Source organism: Anolis sagrei, chromosome 1, assembly GCF_037176765.1.
Source record: "Anolis sagrei isolate rAnoSag1 chromosome 1, rAnoSag1.mat, whole genome shotgun sequence".
Lineage (NCBI taxonomy): Eukaryota > Metazoa > Chordata > Lepidosauria > Squamata > Dactyloidae > Anolis > Anolis sagrei.
In genome coordinates this window covers 81,751,495-81,768,290 of record NC_090021.1, presented here as the reverse complement: position 1 = coordinate 81,768,290, position 16,796 = coordinate 81,751,495, and the positions used below count along the sequence as shown (strand labels likewise).

The 16,796-nt window shown below is 40.5% G+C and overlaps 1 protein-coding gene across 1 annotated transcript in view; it reads right to left on the bottom strand.

The window, feature by feature from the left end:
* SLC18B1 (solute carrier family 18 member B1) overlaps positions 1-13,274 on the bottom strand; it is a 35,126-nt gene extending 21,852 nt beyond the window's left edge. Inside the window, exons 1-5 of the mRNA XM_060753388.2 lie at positions 13,003-13,274; positions 8,422-8,561; positions 5,379-5,474; positions 3,669-3,742; positions 1,651-1,798 (exon numbers count right to left, since the gene is read on the bottom strand). Of these exons, the coding sequence (XP_060609371.2) occupies positions 1,651-1,798; positions 3,669-3,742; positions 5,379-5,474; positions 8,422-8,561; positions 13,003-13,051 (507 nt within the window). The 5' untranslated portion in view covers positions 13,052-13,274. The remainder of the gene's footprint in view (positions 1-1,650; positions 1,799-3,668; positions 3,743-5,378; positions 5,475-8,421; positions 8,562-13,002) is intronic.
* Positions 13,275-16,796: the final 3,522 nt, after the last annotated feature.

Here is a 16,796-nt window from a genome sequence, read left to right as displayed (position 1 = left end):
AAAATCCAAAGTGCACCTCCTTGGCTGCATACAAACTGTAGAATGAATAGTTTAACAACACTTTAACTGCCAAGACTCAGTGTGATGGAATCATAGTTGTAATTTTTCAAGGTCTGTAGCCTTCCCTGCTTAAGAGTGCTGGTGTCTCACCAAACTTTAGCTCCTAGCTACCTATAGCACAGAATTCCAGGGCAGTGAAAGCGGTATCAAACTGCATTGATTCTACAGTGAAGATACTCCCCTTCTTGATAACCAATGCAACAGAGACTGTGCCCTCCTCTTAAGGAATCATGTCACCCTCTTTCTTCCATTTAAAACTACCAGGTCCACAGGAAATTAAAAAGGGAACGCTCCTGCGTATTACACATCCCATCTGGCTATATATGAAAGGTGATTATAACGGGTAAATGATGGGGGAAAGAGAAGGGAAAAGCTAATAACCTACCTATCAGGGATCTGGAAATGAACAGGCCCTCCTACTCCCCCCCCCCCCTAATTTGGTTCCCCCTTCCTGTGGAAGTCTTTCTATTTATTGTGTCTGCTATCTATCAGGGCCCTTGGGAAAAATGAGGAGTCAAAGTAAACATTGGAAGAATATATTCTCCAGGTTCAGCTGCCAGTACTGATAACAGAATCCTTGCAGATAGAGTGACAAAAAGAATACAATTGAAGGCTTGCATGTTTATTTTCTTTCCACAGATATTTACACTCCACTGTGAGGCAAGACTGAGAGTGTAGAAAACTAGGTGGGGGAGGAATTAGGACTGGGAGTACATTTTTCTGGAGCGTTGTATTTCTTCACAAAACATGTGAGGAGTTGCAATGTTTAAATTTGAAAAGCAGAACTGCCCACCATGTTAATTAGTTCTGGTGGTCAGCCCTCTATTTCCTTTCTCTTTCCCCCGTTTGCGGTAACGACACATTACAGGGAGGCATGGAAAACAACTTTCTAGGATGTGGCACCTTATTTGAGGAAGGCTCTTCCTTTGATGATCTGACTGAAGGTACTGCTTGTGGCTATGAGAAGTGGCTTAAAGAACTGGGTATGTTTAGCCTGGAGACGAGAAGGTCAAGTGGTGGTATGATAGCTATGTTTAAATATTTGAAAGAATTGCATGTGAAAGATGGAACAAGCTTATTTTCTGCTGCTCCAGAGACTAGGAAATAGAATCTACAGGAAAAGAGAGTCCAACAAAATGTAAGAAGAGCTTCCTGACAGTAAGAGCTGTTCGAGAGTGGAATATGTGATCTTGGAGTTTGATAAAATCTTTTTATTGGGGGGGGGGGGGTTAAAGAGAGCTCTTTGATTGTATATTTCTGCATGGCAGGTTGTTTGACTGGATGGAATTTGAAGTCTCTTCCAATTTTATGTTGCATCCCATCACCAAGCTAAAATGTGGCTATGAAGATTTTAGGACTTAACAAATGTACATGGTTTTAAACTGCTTTAACATATAACTTGTTAAACTGCATAAAAAGTTTTTACATCATCATTTTACATCATTGCATTCTCCACTGGAAGCATAACTCAATGATCATACTGAAGTGTTGCTGCACTTTGTTGCTATTAGCCCATCTGCCCCTACGCTGCACTTCTGCCTCCATTATGCCAGTTAACAAATGTTACATGTAACGGGTTTTCATACATACCATAACTGTAGCTATGTTGTTGGGGAATGCCTTTGCGATAATAGAAAATGAAGCAGTAATCGAGGCAGCAAAACCAATTGCATCCACTGCTCGGACCAAAAAACAGAGTCCTATGAACATGGGCCCATCTGGGGCTTTATCCAACAGCCTAAAAAGAAAATGGATTCAGCTCCCCATTCTTTTATGCGGAAAGAAGAACTCACATCATCTGATGCAAGCAGTGCTATTACAAAAGAAGACCCATTCTCTCAGTCAAAGAGCAGTGTTGTGTAGTAGTTTGAGTGTCAGACTAGGGTAAGGGACATGCAAGGTCAAACTTTCACTTGATTAAGAAACTCTTTAAGTTATTTGATGCCAATTACTACTATCCATCACCCTAATCTACTGCAAGAAGAATCTACTTTGAACCTTTGTTGGAAGGATTTGATGTAAATGCAATGATATTTTTTAAAATAACAGCCACATTCTGCCAAGGAGCTGAATATTGATGATGGACAGCAAAAGAATCAAAGGTAAGTGGAAACAGTTATTTTCTCTGTGCTCCCCATCCAATTATGAAGAGCTCTAAACTGTATCAAAGATTATCTTCTCTTAAGGAGAGATGTTTGGATTTAATTTCTTGGACCCACTGTGTAGCAGACCCTTTTCCCAGCTTTGTGTGTGTGTGTGTCAGGAGCGACTTGAGAAGCTGCAAGTCACTTCTGGGGTGAGAGAATTGGTCATCTACAAGGACATTGCCCAGGGGATGTCTGAATGTTTTACCATCGTGTGGGAGGCTTCTCTCATGTCCCCGCATGAGAAGCTGGAGCTGACAGATGAGAGCTCACCCTGCTCCCCGGATTCGAACTGCCAACCTTTCAGTCAGCAGTCCTGCTGGCACAAAGGTTTAACCCATTGTGCCACTGGGGGCTCCTTTTCCCAGCTGAAATTATGTAACTGTTCTCGCTGTCCAAAATGGTTTTCTAAATTAGTGTAACTGTGTAATTATCAATCACATTAATCAGAAAGCAGTATGTTTTAGTTTCCCATTCATATAGATTACTGCTTCTTAAACTGTGAGTCCCAACCTCAAATGGGGTATCTTTAGCCCAATCTTGGATCCCATTTTTTTTTCTGAACGTCATCTAGTGGGCTGTTTTTGACATTTACAAACATAGTGTTTACCGTGGGCTCTGCAGAAGATACCTCAGCTGTACTTCATAGAGAGAAAAATCAGCCTGTTTAGCAAGCCTTACAAATGATGATTTGTTATCAGTCAATGTTTGAGTCTGTAACTATATACTTAGATCCTGTGTAAGAAGTTTAAGAAGCCTTGATATAGATGATAGACAAAGTCATATTATACTCATTTGTGCTCAAGTCATATTCTGCACTGTTTAAGACAGAAATTTGCATGATTCAACTGTGATCAAAACTATGGTAGTGGGGCAGTGAATCTGCTTTGTGTTTCAGTTTGAAATCTTGAAGAGCTCGCTAAAAAATAGATTCAGCACCTTGGATAGCTCCTTAAAGTTCAAAGTAGAACATAATCCACTCCCACTGACAAAAGTACTATCAGTAGTTACTGTCTACTAATTATTATTACATCCTGCCAAATACATCATGTCTACAATGACAGTAATAGTTTTAGTGCTTCCTGCCACAGATTTTGCAATTTCTACAGCCTCAAAAATGAAGTTTTACAGGCTGTTCAAATGACACCTTCTTTCACTTGTGACCCTTGCCTTCATTTTCTCACAGCTTCTTCCGTCATATTTCTTATCAGAAAAATTACATTGAGAAAGAAAAAAGATGAAATAGGTTTAAAGGCCATTTTGAATAACAACATTAGTCATGCTTGGCCTGGAAACACCCCAGAGTATTCCAGCAGCCTCTAGATATCCCAAACAGAGTAAAAAGTTGAGTAACAATAATTTTAATTCAAAGCCATAATTTTCTAAGACCAAAACATATAAAACAATGGAGGCTTTTAAGACACAGTGTTTGAAAGTTATATATATACACACATATATACTTACCCAAAGAGAATTGTCACAATTCCTGAAACAAGCATTCCAGTAACAAACATAAACTTTGCTCCAATCTGTACAAGCTGTAATTGTAGAAGACAAGCATTACACTTGCATAACATTCAGGTCCTTTAAGAGAAGCATTCTATCGAAGCATGCTACAAAAGTCCACTGTCTGTCATTCAGTTTACAGGAAAGAAAAAAGGGGGACAGGTGAAGTAGCTAATCCCCACCTCACCCCACTGGCTTACCTCCAGCTTATTATCACGCCTAAAAATATTCTAAATGGATAAGTGAATTAACCCAGTTTTACAAAGACAAGGAAACTGGTGCAGTTAACTGTTTCAGCACTCTTTGCTATCAATGACCCCACATTTGATAGCAATACACCTATCCATATCACAACAGCCATTTGGACAACCATCTCAAAGCACTGAAGAATTCACAAATGTTGTCTCCTAGTTTTGTGATATAGCAACAAAATGGGAGGATACACTGAAATGCTCAACTGTGTTCACTAAGACAAACTTAATCCCACATCAGTATTGATCAATCTCAATATATTTTAGAAACATAAAGTTAGATTACACTTATACTGCTGAAGTGACTTAGAAAAACTAAAATTCACAGGGCAGTGTTTCCTTGGTTACCCATAGATTTGTTGAGAGCACTCTCCAACTGAACTTATTTATTAAACTTACATGCTGTCTTTCCTTCTTAAACTACCATTCAAAAAATACAGTGCATAAGCTCATTATCAGAAAGGACAAGTCATATCCAGCCAGATAGGAATGGTTACTACATTTGGATTACAGTGCAATCACTCTGTTCCAGTCTTAAAAGCAAAGAAAATTCCCCAGCTCTATGTCCAACAACAAACACATTTAAATACCTAAGAGCTGTCTGAAGGGAGTCTATATGGTACAGATACAATAGAAGCAATTTCTGGTAGCTACCTCATACGAGTGGAAAACATGCTCTGTGAAATGTGATAAGTTATTATCAGTCAGTCAGTAGCCTTTATTTCGGTCAACAAACATTTGGCTGAAGTCAAATAAGGATAGAATAGCAAAATACTGCATCTGAATCATTTATAACATCGAATCTGGCTCATAATATAATGCTAATAAATATTTCCATTCTCTACCAGTTGAGTGACTATATTTATATTCTAGGTTTGGTGCCGATTACAGTTTAGTAATAAGTCGCTTAGGTGCTCCTTGTTTCATTCTCAGCTATTACAAATTGCACATTGTTTATGAAGCACTTGTGGTTTTTTGCCGCTGCAAGAAGAAATTTGGCCACCTGCTCCATCACCCTTCTGTCAAGATCAGACAGTAGATAACTAAAGTACCAGTTTAAAGTTCTTCCCGGCCTTATGGTGAGTAAAGGGGATGTTAACCTCAGTCTATTATCTTTGTAGATAAAAAGCACATGCGTGATAGTTTCAACTTTTCCCTCCCCACAAGGGCATACTCTATGTTTATATTTAGTCCCTTTGAATCTACTCTGTAGCATGGCTGATTTGATTGCATTAAATCCGGCCCAGCTAAAAGCTAGGTGAAATTACAACATTATGGGGTTTTATCATTACAGTACTAGAGTCAAGACCTTAATGAGGTGAGTGGGCAAGAAGTTAAGATGCTGCAACAAAACTTTAGTTTCACCTTTCTGCGTTATACAACATTGCTATATGGAAATTCTGGCAAAGATACTTACATACTTTCCCATGATCAAAGATGCCAGGAAGTTGAATAAAGCAAAGCATCCAAAAATGAATCCAACTATTGTACTGTTAGCACCTTTCTTTTCTGCCTTAAAAAAACATACACAAAAAGGATCAGAACATGAGCACCTGCAGGAAATAATTGCCTGATTTAAATTTCAGTGTGTGTATGTCTTCCTTGAAATTCTAATTTAGGTCTCCTTTATCAGACAATGAACAGTGAAGCCCAAGACCACAAAAACACTACAGCACCAGTTATATGCTGCTCAACAACTGTCGCAAACCATGTTTTGAAGACCTCTTGGGTTTTCTGTATAAACTTGAGAATGTGGGAAAAAGAGAAAAAAAAAGTTTCTTAATAAGAACCTCTTTATCATCTCACATTCTACCAGGCACCAGAGCTGGGAAAATTTAATTTTGGGGACCAGAGATCCTGAAGTCCCCCAGCCAGCATGGTACTTCAAAAATGTAGCTTTCTCCAGCTTTTACAAATACACATGAAAGAGGGGAAAGCCACGCATTTCATGACTGTCCCATATAATATATATACATGAATTACAGACCCTTTCTCTACCCTTGGTACACACAGAGGTGCACTTGGTTGGATGCTCTCATATGTCACATGTGAAAATATCAGAAAATGGGAAAAGATTATTGTATGTAACTTTGAAAGTGTTCTAGATCTCCCAGCTCTTTTGGTCAAATGAAAAAGACAATGCTAGGTACTTGGGGTTTTTGTTTGTTTGTTTGTTTGTTTTTACATAAAAGACCAGATTCAGGCCTTCTAGGAAATTTTATATCACAATTTGGGTATTTCCTCCTTACACTCCTAAACACATATCAATATATATTCTCCACATTATTTACAATACATAATTTTCCCCAGTGGAATATTTTTCTGTGGTTGGTTTTCTTTGATGACTTATGTACAATATTTGTGATCTGTTTCATATCCCAATGGATATGAAAACCATTGGGATTATTTACCAAAATAAAGGGAGAGAGAGAAGAACACATTGAAATACTTTGAAACACTGGTGTCCTTTGGATTGCAAACTTCATTTATTTCTGAACATACTAGCTGAAACTGATGGGAGTTGGAATCTAACACTACCAAACAGCCTATCTCTGTTCTGAAGCAATAACAATGGGGAATGTCCAAAGTTGTTAAAAGGTAGGTTAAACCTCAAAAAGAATTAAATTCCAGATAGAGTTTGGTTTATCACTGACTTTTTTGTACTTTTCCATGACAAAGCTCTATCACTAGTTAGATGTTTTTTGCAAATGTTGTAACACTATGTACCGTCAGCTGTACCATTTCAATCTGCATTGCACTTATAGTTGCAAAAGAAGCACTGCTGTAGGGCACAACAAAAATTGCAATTTCCCAGCAACATCATATGTTGAGAAATAGATTTCTTCACACCCAAAATACAGTAAAGGGTGAAACATATTACACTCATGCATTTTATTTAATTTTATTTACTTCGTTTTATATCCCGTCCCCCTAATTGAGGGACTCAGAGCAGCTAACAATCGGTACCAATTCAATGCCTCTCAGGCATATGACAGTATAAACTCAAAATACAAAACATCACATATATTATTTATTTATTTATTTATTATTTGCATTTGTTGACCGCCACTCTCAGCCCGGAGGCGACTCGTGGCGGTGTACAGAACATAGAACATAAAGACAACAGTTACAATAAATTCAGGGCAACATACATCTTACTAACACACAGCTAAACTAAACTAAAAATCCGCTTCGTCTTGTTTGGGTCATAATCAGTCTCGTAGTCATATTCCATTCCGGTGGTCATTCCAAAGCATAGCACTTAATTGAAGGCCTTTTCAAAGAGCCAGGTTTTCAGGCCCTTGCGGAAGGCCATGAGGGAAGGCGCCTGTCTAATTTCAACAGGGAGGGAGTTCCATAGCCGGGGGGCCACCACCGAGAAGGCCCGCTCTCTAGTCCCCGCCAAGCGTGCCTGTGAGGCAGGCGGGACCGAGAGAAGGGCCTCCCCGGATGATCTCAAGGTCCTCGTGGGCTCGTAGGCCAAGATGCGGTACTCAAGGTATACAAAAATTAAAACAAGAATAGATGATAAAGAGTATTAAAAATCAATAATATTTAAAACCAGCTCCATCACATTGACATAGTCAAAGTACACTGCCATTTAACGAAGTCCATCAATTGTCTTTCCCAAAGGCTTCCTTCCAGAGAAAGGTTTTTGCTTGTTTTCTGAAGGACAACAGGGAGGGATGCCCTTAGGGAGGCAAAGGTTTTCACTTGACAATAAGTCTAGTCGTGTCTGACTGGGGGGGGGGGGAGTGCTCATCTCCATTTCTAAGCCGAATAGCAGGGTTGTCTGTAGATGCCTCCAAGGTCATGTGGCCAGCATGACTGCATGGAGCACCATTACCTCCCCGCTGAAGTGGTACCTATTGATTTACTCATATTTCAATGTTTTCAAACTGCTAGATTGGCAGAAGCTGAGGCTAAGAACGGGAACTTACCTCACTCCCGGATTTGAACCACCAACCTTTCGGTCAGCAAGTTCAGCAGCTAAGAGGTTCAACTTGCTGCGCCACCAGGGGCTCCCTAGGGAGGGTGAAGACATGGCTGTGGAACCAGGCCTTTGGGCAACCAGGCAATTAGACAATGACAACCAAATAAGACAATCAGATGTGTAAGATCGGCAGGATTGTCGAAATGGAACCAAAACAGATCTTTGAGTTAATTGTACACTGATGGGTAGGACGAAGATCCAGGTTTGTATTGTTTTTACTGATTTTATCATTTTACTGATTTTATTGGATAATGTTGAATTGTGGGAATTTGTACTGTTATATTTTTTGTGATGATTGTTTGTGTAGCAGGCGTCTAAGTGCGCCTTGCAGCTGTAAGCCGCCCTGGGTCCCCTTCGGGGTGAGAAGGGCGGGGTACAAGAACCCCAAATAAATAAATAAATAAATAAATGTACCATTAAGCAATTTTGCAACAGAATTCTTTTCAACTGTTGTATATTTATTTACCTCTCTTGGAAAAAAGGGCCCCAGGATTGAATAGCAGATCATTGAACTGAAGTTGACACTTGCTGTTGCTATCAATATAAACATCTGTTCTTTGCTGAGCCGTCTGGATTCATCAAAGGCAACTTGTGGTCTGTCATTGTCTTAAGAGGGGAAAAAACATCTTATAACATAAGAAGCTAAGCATATTCCAATATTAAAAGTAAAACTAACACTATTGCAAGTTTAGATTTGCTAAGTTGAAAAGAAATGCAGAAACAGATTAAAAAATGTTAACAGCTATAGCCATGTCCCAGGTCTACCCACAAACTGGGACTAAGCACTTTGGCTTTTTGTTGTCATTCATTGCTACGAAGTCAACCTTGTTTTATGGCAACCCCATGAATGGGAGACCTCCAAGTCACCCTATCATCAACAGTCCTCCTGGTACCTTGAAGACTCCAGGCAGTTTGGCTTCCTTGACTGAGTTTATCCTTTCCTTACTGCCTTCTACCTAACCAGGCATCATTGTCTCTACAAGTGAGACATATCTTCTTGTGATATGGTCAAAGTATAACAACCTCAGTTTAGTAATCCTGGCTTGCAGAGGGTTGAAACTTGATTTGCTATAGGAAGCATTTATTTTTGCTGTTAGCAGTCTGTAGCACCATATTTCAAATTAGTTGATTATCTTCCCTCTCAATTTTCACAATCATATGGAGTAATAGGAAATATGATGTCACGGATAATTCAAACTTTGGTATTTAATGATGTATCTTGACACTTCAGGATCTTGTCTAGTTCCTTCACAAATACTCTTTCAAATCCTAATCTCCATTCCAATTAATGAATAAGCCAACATATGGAAAATATTGAACTTTGGATTTGCAGTTTTATATAAGATTGTTTACATTGACAAAGATAAGAAATTGTAAAGCATGCAACGTAATCATATACTGATTCGATTAAGAAACTGTTAGGTGGTTCAATTCAATTAGGAACATGATGATATGGATCTGCACCCTTGAGTCCTCCTGGCTTTTAGAATTCAACTATATGGAGATTTCTTCGAAAGCACTAAGCATTAGTTTCCTGACTGAGGACTGCTGTTAACAGTGGCTGTTTTTAAACCGAACAGGAAGAGTGAATGCAAATGTGATCATCTTTAGTAGCGTTTCCATTCATAAGCCCTAATTTTCAAGCAGGCAACTAGATCCACCACATCTGGATCCTCGGGGGAGATAGGGCAGGATAATTATTATTGTTATATCTAGATTCTAATATTGTAGGGCTAAAACTTGAGGTCAGTGAGCGGGTCATTGTGACAGAAGGGGGCTGTGACATCTAATCTTGGAAATACCCAGAAGGGCAATCTGGGTAAATGAGAACCTAAAGATTACAAGACCCTTAAAATAAAACAGCAAACTAGGAAGGGAAAAATCATGTTTCTGTGGCTTAGCAGGTGGCAAAAGGTGCCCAGCAGTGGTAGACATTCCCAATAGAATTTGCATTTATCTATAGCACAGATGACACATGCATGGCATTTTCAGACCATCTTCTGCTACTGAGTATTGCCAAAGCAGGAGGAATTCCCTTAGCCTCGTCCACACGTTCCGCCTCCTGAATGCACATTCCTCTGAAACACAGCTGCAAGACCTGCATTCCTTGGCAGTCTTCCACCCACAGTTCTAACCAGGGTTGACCCTGCATAGCTTGCCGCCATGTGCCTTCAAGTTGACTAATCACAACCCTAAAGTGAACCTATCACAGGGATTTCTGGGCAAGGTTTGTTCACATGGCCTTTTGCCTTTCTCTGAGGCTGAGCATGTGTGACTGGCCCAGGACCAGTGGGTTTCTGTGGTTATGTGGGGATTGGAAGACTGGCAACAAGAGACATAGTCCAAAAAGTCAACTATGACCAGACCACGCTGTCAGTTCAAAATTCATTTACTTTCTAAGACAGAAAGAAATGAGAGATTGCAGCCACCCCATTCCACAAGTAGTTTCCTTAATTTCATTACACCGGTGAAACATAATCCGTGGCATAAAGGGACTGGTCCTTGAATTCTCTGTGTGCGTCATTGAACGGCTTTTGAATATCTTATGTTGTCTTAAGCAAGGAGGACTGAAAAGTGGTTTGGCCAGTTCCTCCTTCTGAAATATAGCCATCAACACCTGGGAGTAAACCCCAGTGAGCAATTCCTTGACTCAGCCTGCTTGCTTTTCAGGATCACAGATAAGGGCTGCAGTGAGTGGGGATAGGAAATTATTCTGGAATTGCGATTAATTGGCACGGAGTCAGTTTTCACCATAGTCGACTCTATAAATAAAAGGAATGCCAGAGATTTCTGCCTCCAAACTGAACTCTTTAGATTGTAAGCCTGAGAGAGCAGGGAAAATGTTTTGTTGTGCTTTTCCTTGTAAAGCACCCTGTACAGTGACGGCACAATAAGTGTGTGCATTGCTTAGTGTGTGTTTGTGTATATTTGTGTGTGTGGATGTACGACGTCTCTTAATGAACCGGCACTCATGGGGATTGATAAATGTTGGATAAACATAGTTTCTGGTTGAATGAAAGTTACTATTAAAAGTAGGACTAATACTACACTCCACAATACACCATACCATAACCTCTGGACTGACTTGCTAGGTAAAGGTAAAGCAGTGGTCCTCAACCTGTGGGTCCCCAGATGTTTTGGTCTTGAATTTCAAAAAATACTAAAAGCTGATAAACTACCTGGGATTTCTGGGAGTTGTAGGCCAAAACACCTGGGGACCCACAGGATGGTCACCTGTCGGGGGGGGGGGGGTGTGTGCTTTGAATGTGATTTTCCTGCTTCTTGGCAGGGGGTTGGATTGGATAACCCTTGAGGTCTATTCCAACTCTATGATTCCAGGTTGAGAACCACTAAAATAAAGGTTTCCCCTTGACATTAAGTCAAGTAGTGTCCAACTCTGGGGGGTGGTGCTCATCTCCTTTTCTAAGCCGAAGAGTCGGCGTTGTCCATAGACAACTCCAAGGTCATGTGGGCAGCATGACTGCATGGAGTGCTGTTACCTTCCCGCTGAAGTGGTACCTACTGATCTATTCACACTTCTAGGTTTTTGAACTGTTGGTAGAAACTGGGCATAACAGCGGAAGCTCACCCCGCAACCAGAATTCGAACTGCCAACCTTTTGGTCAGCAAGTTCAGCAGCTCAGTGGTTTAACTCGCTGTGCTGCCAGGGGCCCCTATTGACTAGATATTCATATTGAAATACAATAATTAAAAACACATGAAGACAAACTTCATGTAATACAGTTTTACCGCATTATAAAAACAGCTTTGTGTAGCATGCAGTTTTAATACAGTTTTGGCTGGTGGGGTTGAGTTCCGGTAAACACAACTTTGGCCCTCCAGGGGTTTTAGACTCCAACTCCCACAATTCCTAACAGCCAGTAGCAGAGGCGGCCCTAGGTAATTTTCAATGGTAAGCAAACAGTATTTTGGCACACCCCCCTCCCCCCAAACCAATCACTGATATATATTTTCTGTTCGTCGTGGGAGTTCTGTGTGCCATATTTGGTTCAATTCCATCGTTGGTGGAGTTAAGAATGCTCTTTTATTGTAGGTGAACTATACATCCCAGTAACTACAACTCGCATATGTCAAGGTCTATTTTCCCCCAAGAGCGCCTCAAGAGCGCCCCTGGGCAAAATCAACCATACTGCAAATGATTACTTTGTGTAATGGGTTGAGCTGCCCCTGGCTGGTAGGCTGTTAGGAATTGTGGGAGTTGGAGTCCAAAACTCCTGGAGTGCCAAAGTTTCCCTTGCCTGGTCTTCTGTATAGATAGGTTGCAAGCCTGCTGCACCTGGGAGTAAACTCCAATGAGCTCATCCCTTGAAACACATATGTAATAATAAACACATATGTAATACATGCATACAGGCTGTATGTCCCTTACTGGGAATTCTGAACTATTCCAAAATCACCCCAATGAGTGGCTGAGATCGCTTTCTGGTCAATACAAACATACTTTATTCCATGTACCAAATTATTTTTCTAATAATTATAATTATATATATATATATGCCGTCCCCTGCCACACGTTGCTATGGCCCAGTCTGTAATGTGTTTTGTGTGTATATATGTGTGTGTGTGTGTATTTGTGTATATGTGTGTTTGCATATATATGTGGTTTTGCATATGCGTTGTAATGTGGGGTTTTTTTTGTATTTTGGCTTTTTAAGTCACTTCTGCTGTGTTTTTCAGTGTTTTTATGAGTGATGGTCACTCGTTGGCCTGATAGATGTATTGTGTCCAAATTTGGTGCCAATTCGACCAGTGGTTTTTGAGTTATGTTAATCCCACAAACGAACATTACATTTTTATTTATATAGAAGATTGCATACACACTCTCTAGTATGCAATTACTGCCTACAGGTATCAGTGAGCATTGTGTTGACTTGTTGGGCCCCATCCCCAAAGTTATGTAACACCCTTCTGGTCCCAAGCGTTTCAGCCCAGGGATACCCAGCCCAGACAGACAGAGATGGGGGCAACAAGGGGCAAAGGCTAGCCAAGCCCAAGCGGAGCGCCTCTCCAACCCAACCCAACCCACCTGGGGGGAACTCGCTGGGCTCCAAAGTGGCCGCTTCGTGGCTCCCCATCGCAGGAGCGGCGGGCAGAGGGGCTTCGGAGGCAGTTTCTCCTTCTCCTCCTTCCTTCCTTCCTTCTCTCTTTTCCCCAACCCGAGGTCTCAGCAGACGTTCAGCCCGAAGGAGCGCGCCTCCCCCTGACTCTCCTGGGCATGTTTCCTTCTCCCGGCAAAAGCAGCCTCCCTCTCGGCGCCGGAGGCTTTGCCCTTTTGGCTGGAGCGCCGCTCGGAAGTTGCCTCACTCCCTCGCGGAGCCCCCCCCTCCCCGTTTGAGGTTTAAAGGGACAGTAGGAAGGGGAACCAATACTCCTCTGTCTATAGGTAACTGGTGTGTATATCTATAGACCAGGCATGGACTTCAACTTCCACAATTCCTAACAGAGTTGAAGTCCTAAACACCTGGAGGGAGGGCCAAAGTTTACCCATACCACAGGCTGTTAGGAATTGTGGGAATTGAAGTCAAAACACCTGGAGGGAAGGGCAAAGTTTGCCCAAGTCTGGTCTATAAAGACTAAATACATCCCAACTTCACCACCATGTCCTTAATTTGCAGGCTTTCCTGTGACCAGGCATGTGGGGGGGGGGGGGGCCTTTGGGGGCTTCAGCCCCTCCCCCCCCCTAAATTCTCATGGTGGTCTGCGAGAAGGCCTTACTGGTCCATTATTTAAACTGTTATGTTTATTCATATCATGATCTGATCACCATACTCAATATATCCCATATGCATGGGGGTATTGGGGTAACCATACAAAAGGTTTGCTAGGCTAGACCCTCTTTCACTCAGACTCAGCCCCCCGAATCAAAATCCTGGCTACGGGCCTGCCTGTGACCATTCCTACACATTATTTGAGGAAAAATCAGTGAATTCCAGGGGTGACTTTCTGTGTTGAAATTTTCAAGGAAGGGACTTCAAAGCCAGGCACATTTTCAATGAAGCGTTTATTTTTGCACAAAGGAACACGTATCACTTGAATTTGGGGCTAATGTGGTACAGAAATATTCTTTTTCTCTTCCTCCTCCTCCTCCTCCTGCAGTATAGACAAATCTAAAGTAATTAATTACCTCACTACCTCTGAGGATGCTTGCCATAGATGCAGGCAAAACATCAGGAGAGAATGCCTCTAGACCATGGCCATACAACTCGAAAAAACCTACAACAACACAATTAATTATTCCTTCTTGCATGTGTAGACACACCAGTTGAATATCTGCATCTCAGTCTTTGGACTCTCAGGTGTTTACAGTTTCAGTTCCAAAAGCAACAGCCAGGAGATCCAGGAACTGAAGTTTCATACCTGTTTGAAGTATGGAATGAAGAAATAATCTGTAATCTTCTCCTTGCTGGCCTTTCACTCTCAAGTTAAAGCCTTTTTATGGTACCAGACATTTCCCGAAGATCAACAATAGACAATGGCCAGAAACATAGGGGTAATGGTATATCTTTGGAATTGTTATTTCGGACCGGTATTTTTTTACACAACCAAAAGGATATGGAGCTTTTAGGACCCTAGAACAATTTTTTAATTTACATAACTAGACTTACTACCTTAATGTCAAGGGGAAACCTTTACCTGGTTTATGTAGTGTGTATTTCTGTTTAATTTTGTTTATATGATGTTTTGTGTTTTTTTATGTTATGTAATTTGGTCGTTCAACCATTGTACACCGCTTTGAATCCCACCCATGGGAGAAAAACGAGATATAAATAAATTACCAGAAGAACTTAGAACTGTGGGTAAATTCAATTAAAATATCTTAAACATTTAAAAATCAAAGAAATACAGAGGAAAATACTGACAAAATGGTATAGAACCCCTTTCTGGCAAATAGCCATATTACAAAAAGGACATCTAAAATCTGTTGGCAGGAATGTGGGGAAACTGGAAATTTATCCTTATGTGGTGGGACTGTGCCAAGGTACACAAATTCTATAGAAGAATAAAGGGGAAAATGGAGGAATTATTAGAGCAAAAAATAAGAGTGGAATGATAAACACTTTTTTACCTGAAATGAGGAGAAAAGGGGCAATAAAGACTAAAGCAAGAAGACTAAATATATGTTAGCTGTGGCCTAAGCCATGGTCACCCTGCATTGGAAAGAACATAAAAATGGGAAATACAAAAATGGTATGAATATTTAGCAGGCTATATGCTTCAAGATTACATCATGGATAGGAAAAATAAATATACCAATGGATACCCCAGGGGGAAATGGAAAGGGAAATGGGGATAACTGATAGCCAAGGCTAAGGGCAACAGAAAACATAAGAAATTAAACCAGACTATCCTTACAATCCAACAAACAGAATGAATGATAAAGGAAATGTATGGCTGTTCCCGGAGAGAGAGGGAGGTGAACGGGAGATGGAGAGGGGGAAAACAGTGGAAAAAGAATGAAAACAAGTAGAGACAAGGGCGATTATCTATGATTTTTTAAATCTCTTTTTAGTTAAATTGCTAAAATATATGTTCCGTAAGTCTCCTGTGTTATCTTCTAAACTTCCTCATGAGGAAAAGTGGTTATGTTATACTCTACTTGTTTGTCCCAACTAAATAAATAAAAGGAATTGAAGTTCCACAGACTCCAAAAACAAATGCTATGGACTACCAATAGTATAGAAAACCATTCAAAGATGGAATTCTGAAATGCTTCCTTACTTCTGTGCACACCTGCTCCTCGTGACTGGTATACAATGCTATTGTATTCTGTTAGGATGCTCTCTTTAACAAAATTAACAATCTGTTGTGTTGTGGTTTGAAATATCAATCATTCAACAATTTTACGGCTTTAAATCATTTTGATTCCACACAGAATGCAGAAGCATGCTGCAAAGAGATACTTAATTTAATATTTAAAAATAATGAATTAATTTTAATCTCAATAAAAGAATAAGATGTTCAAGGCTCACCTGAACATATTTATTTATTTATTTATTTATTATTTAAACTTATATGCCGCCACTCCCCTGGGGCTCGGAGCGGCTTACAAGAATAGCTAAAATCTAACAAAGTTTAAAAGCAATTTAAAACAATTTAAAAACAACAGTATCAAACATTAAAAGCCTGTCGGAACAGGTATGTCTTACATGCCCTGCGGAAAGCTGGTAAGTCCCGCAGGGCACTAACTTCAGGTGGCAGAGCATTCCAGACTGATGGCACCACTGCTGTGAAGGCTCTGCGTCTGGTTGCCGTTAGACGCAAGGTCTTGACACTGGGGACTTCCAATAGATCTTGGTCCTCAGAGCGGAGGGATCTCTGGGGTTGGTAGGGGGTGAGACGATCCCTCAGATACATTGGCCCCAGACCATGCAAGGCCTTAAAGGTGAGTACCATCACTTTGAAAGTGATCCGGTGCTCAATTGGTAATATGTGGGAAAGAGGCAGACTTGCATGTAATTAGGAAGGAAATACAAATTTGGGGGCTGGATGCACCTTCTGCATGCACCAACTTAATTTTAACAGAAATGTGAGGACTACAGGAGTAGAGTTTAACGTTCAAGAAGATTCGTCATGGTACAGGTCAAGCATCCCTCATCCCAAATTCCAAAATACTCCAAAATCATTCATATGAGTAGCAGAAAAAGTGAATCCTTTGCTTTCTAATGATTCAATGCAACAAACTTTGTTTCATGCATAAAAAAAATACTGTGTGTAACATTATTTTCAGGCTAGGTGTATAAAGGTGTATATGAAACATAAATGAATTTCATGTGATCCCATCTCCAAGATATCTCATTATGTATATGTAAGTATTCAAAA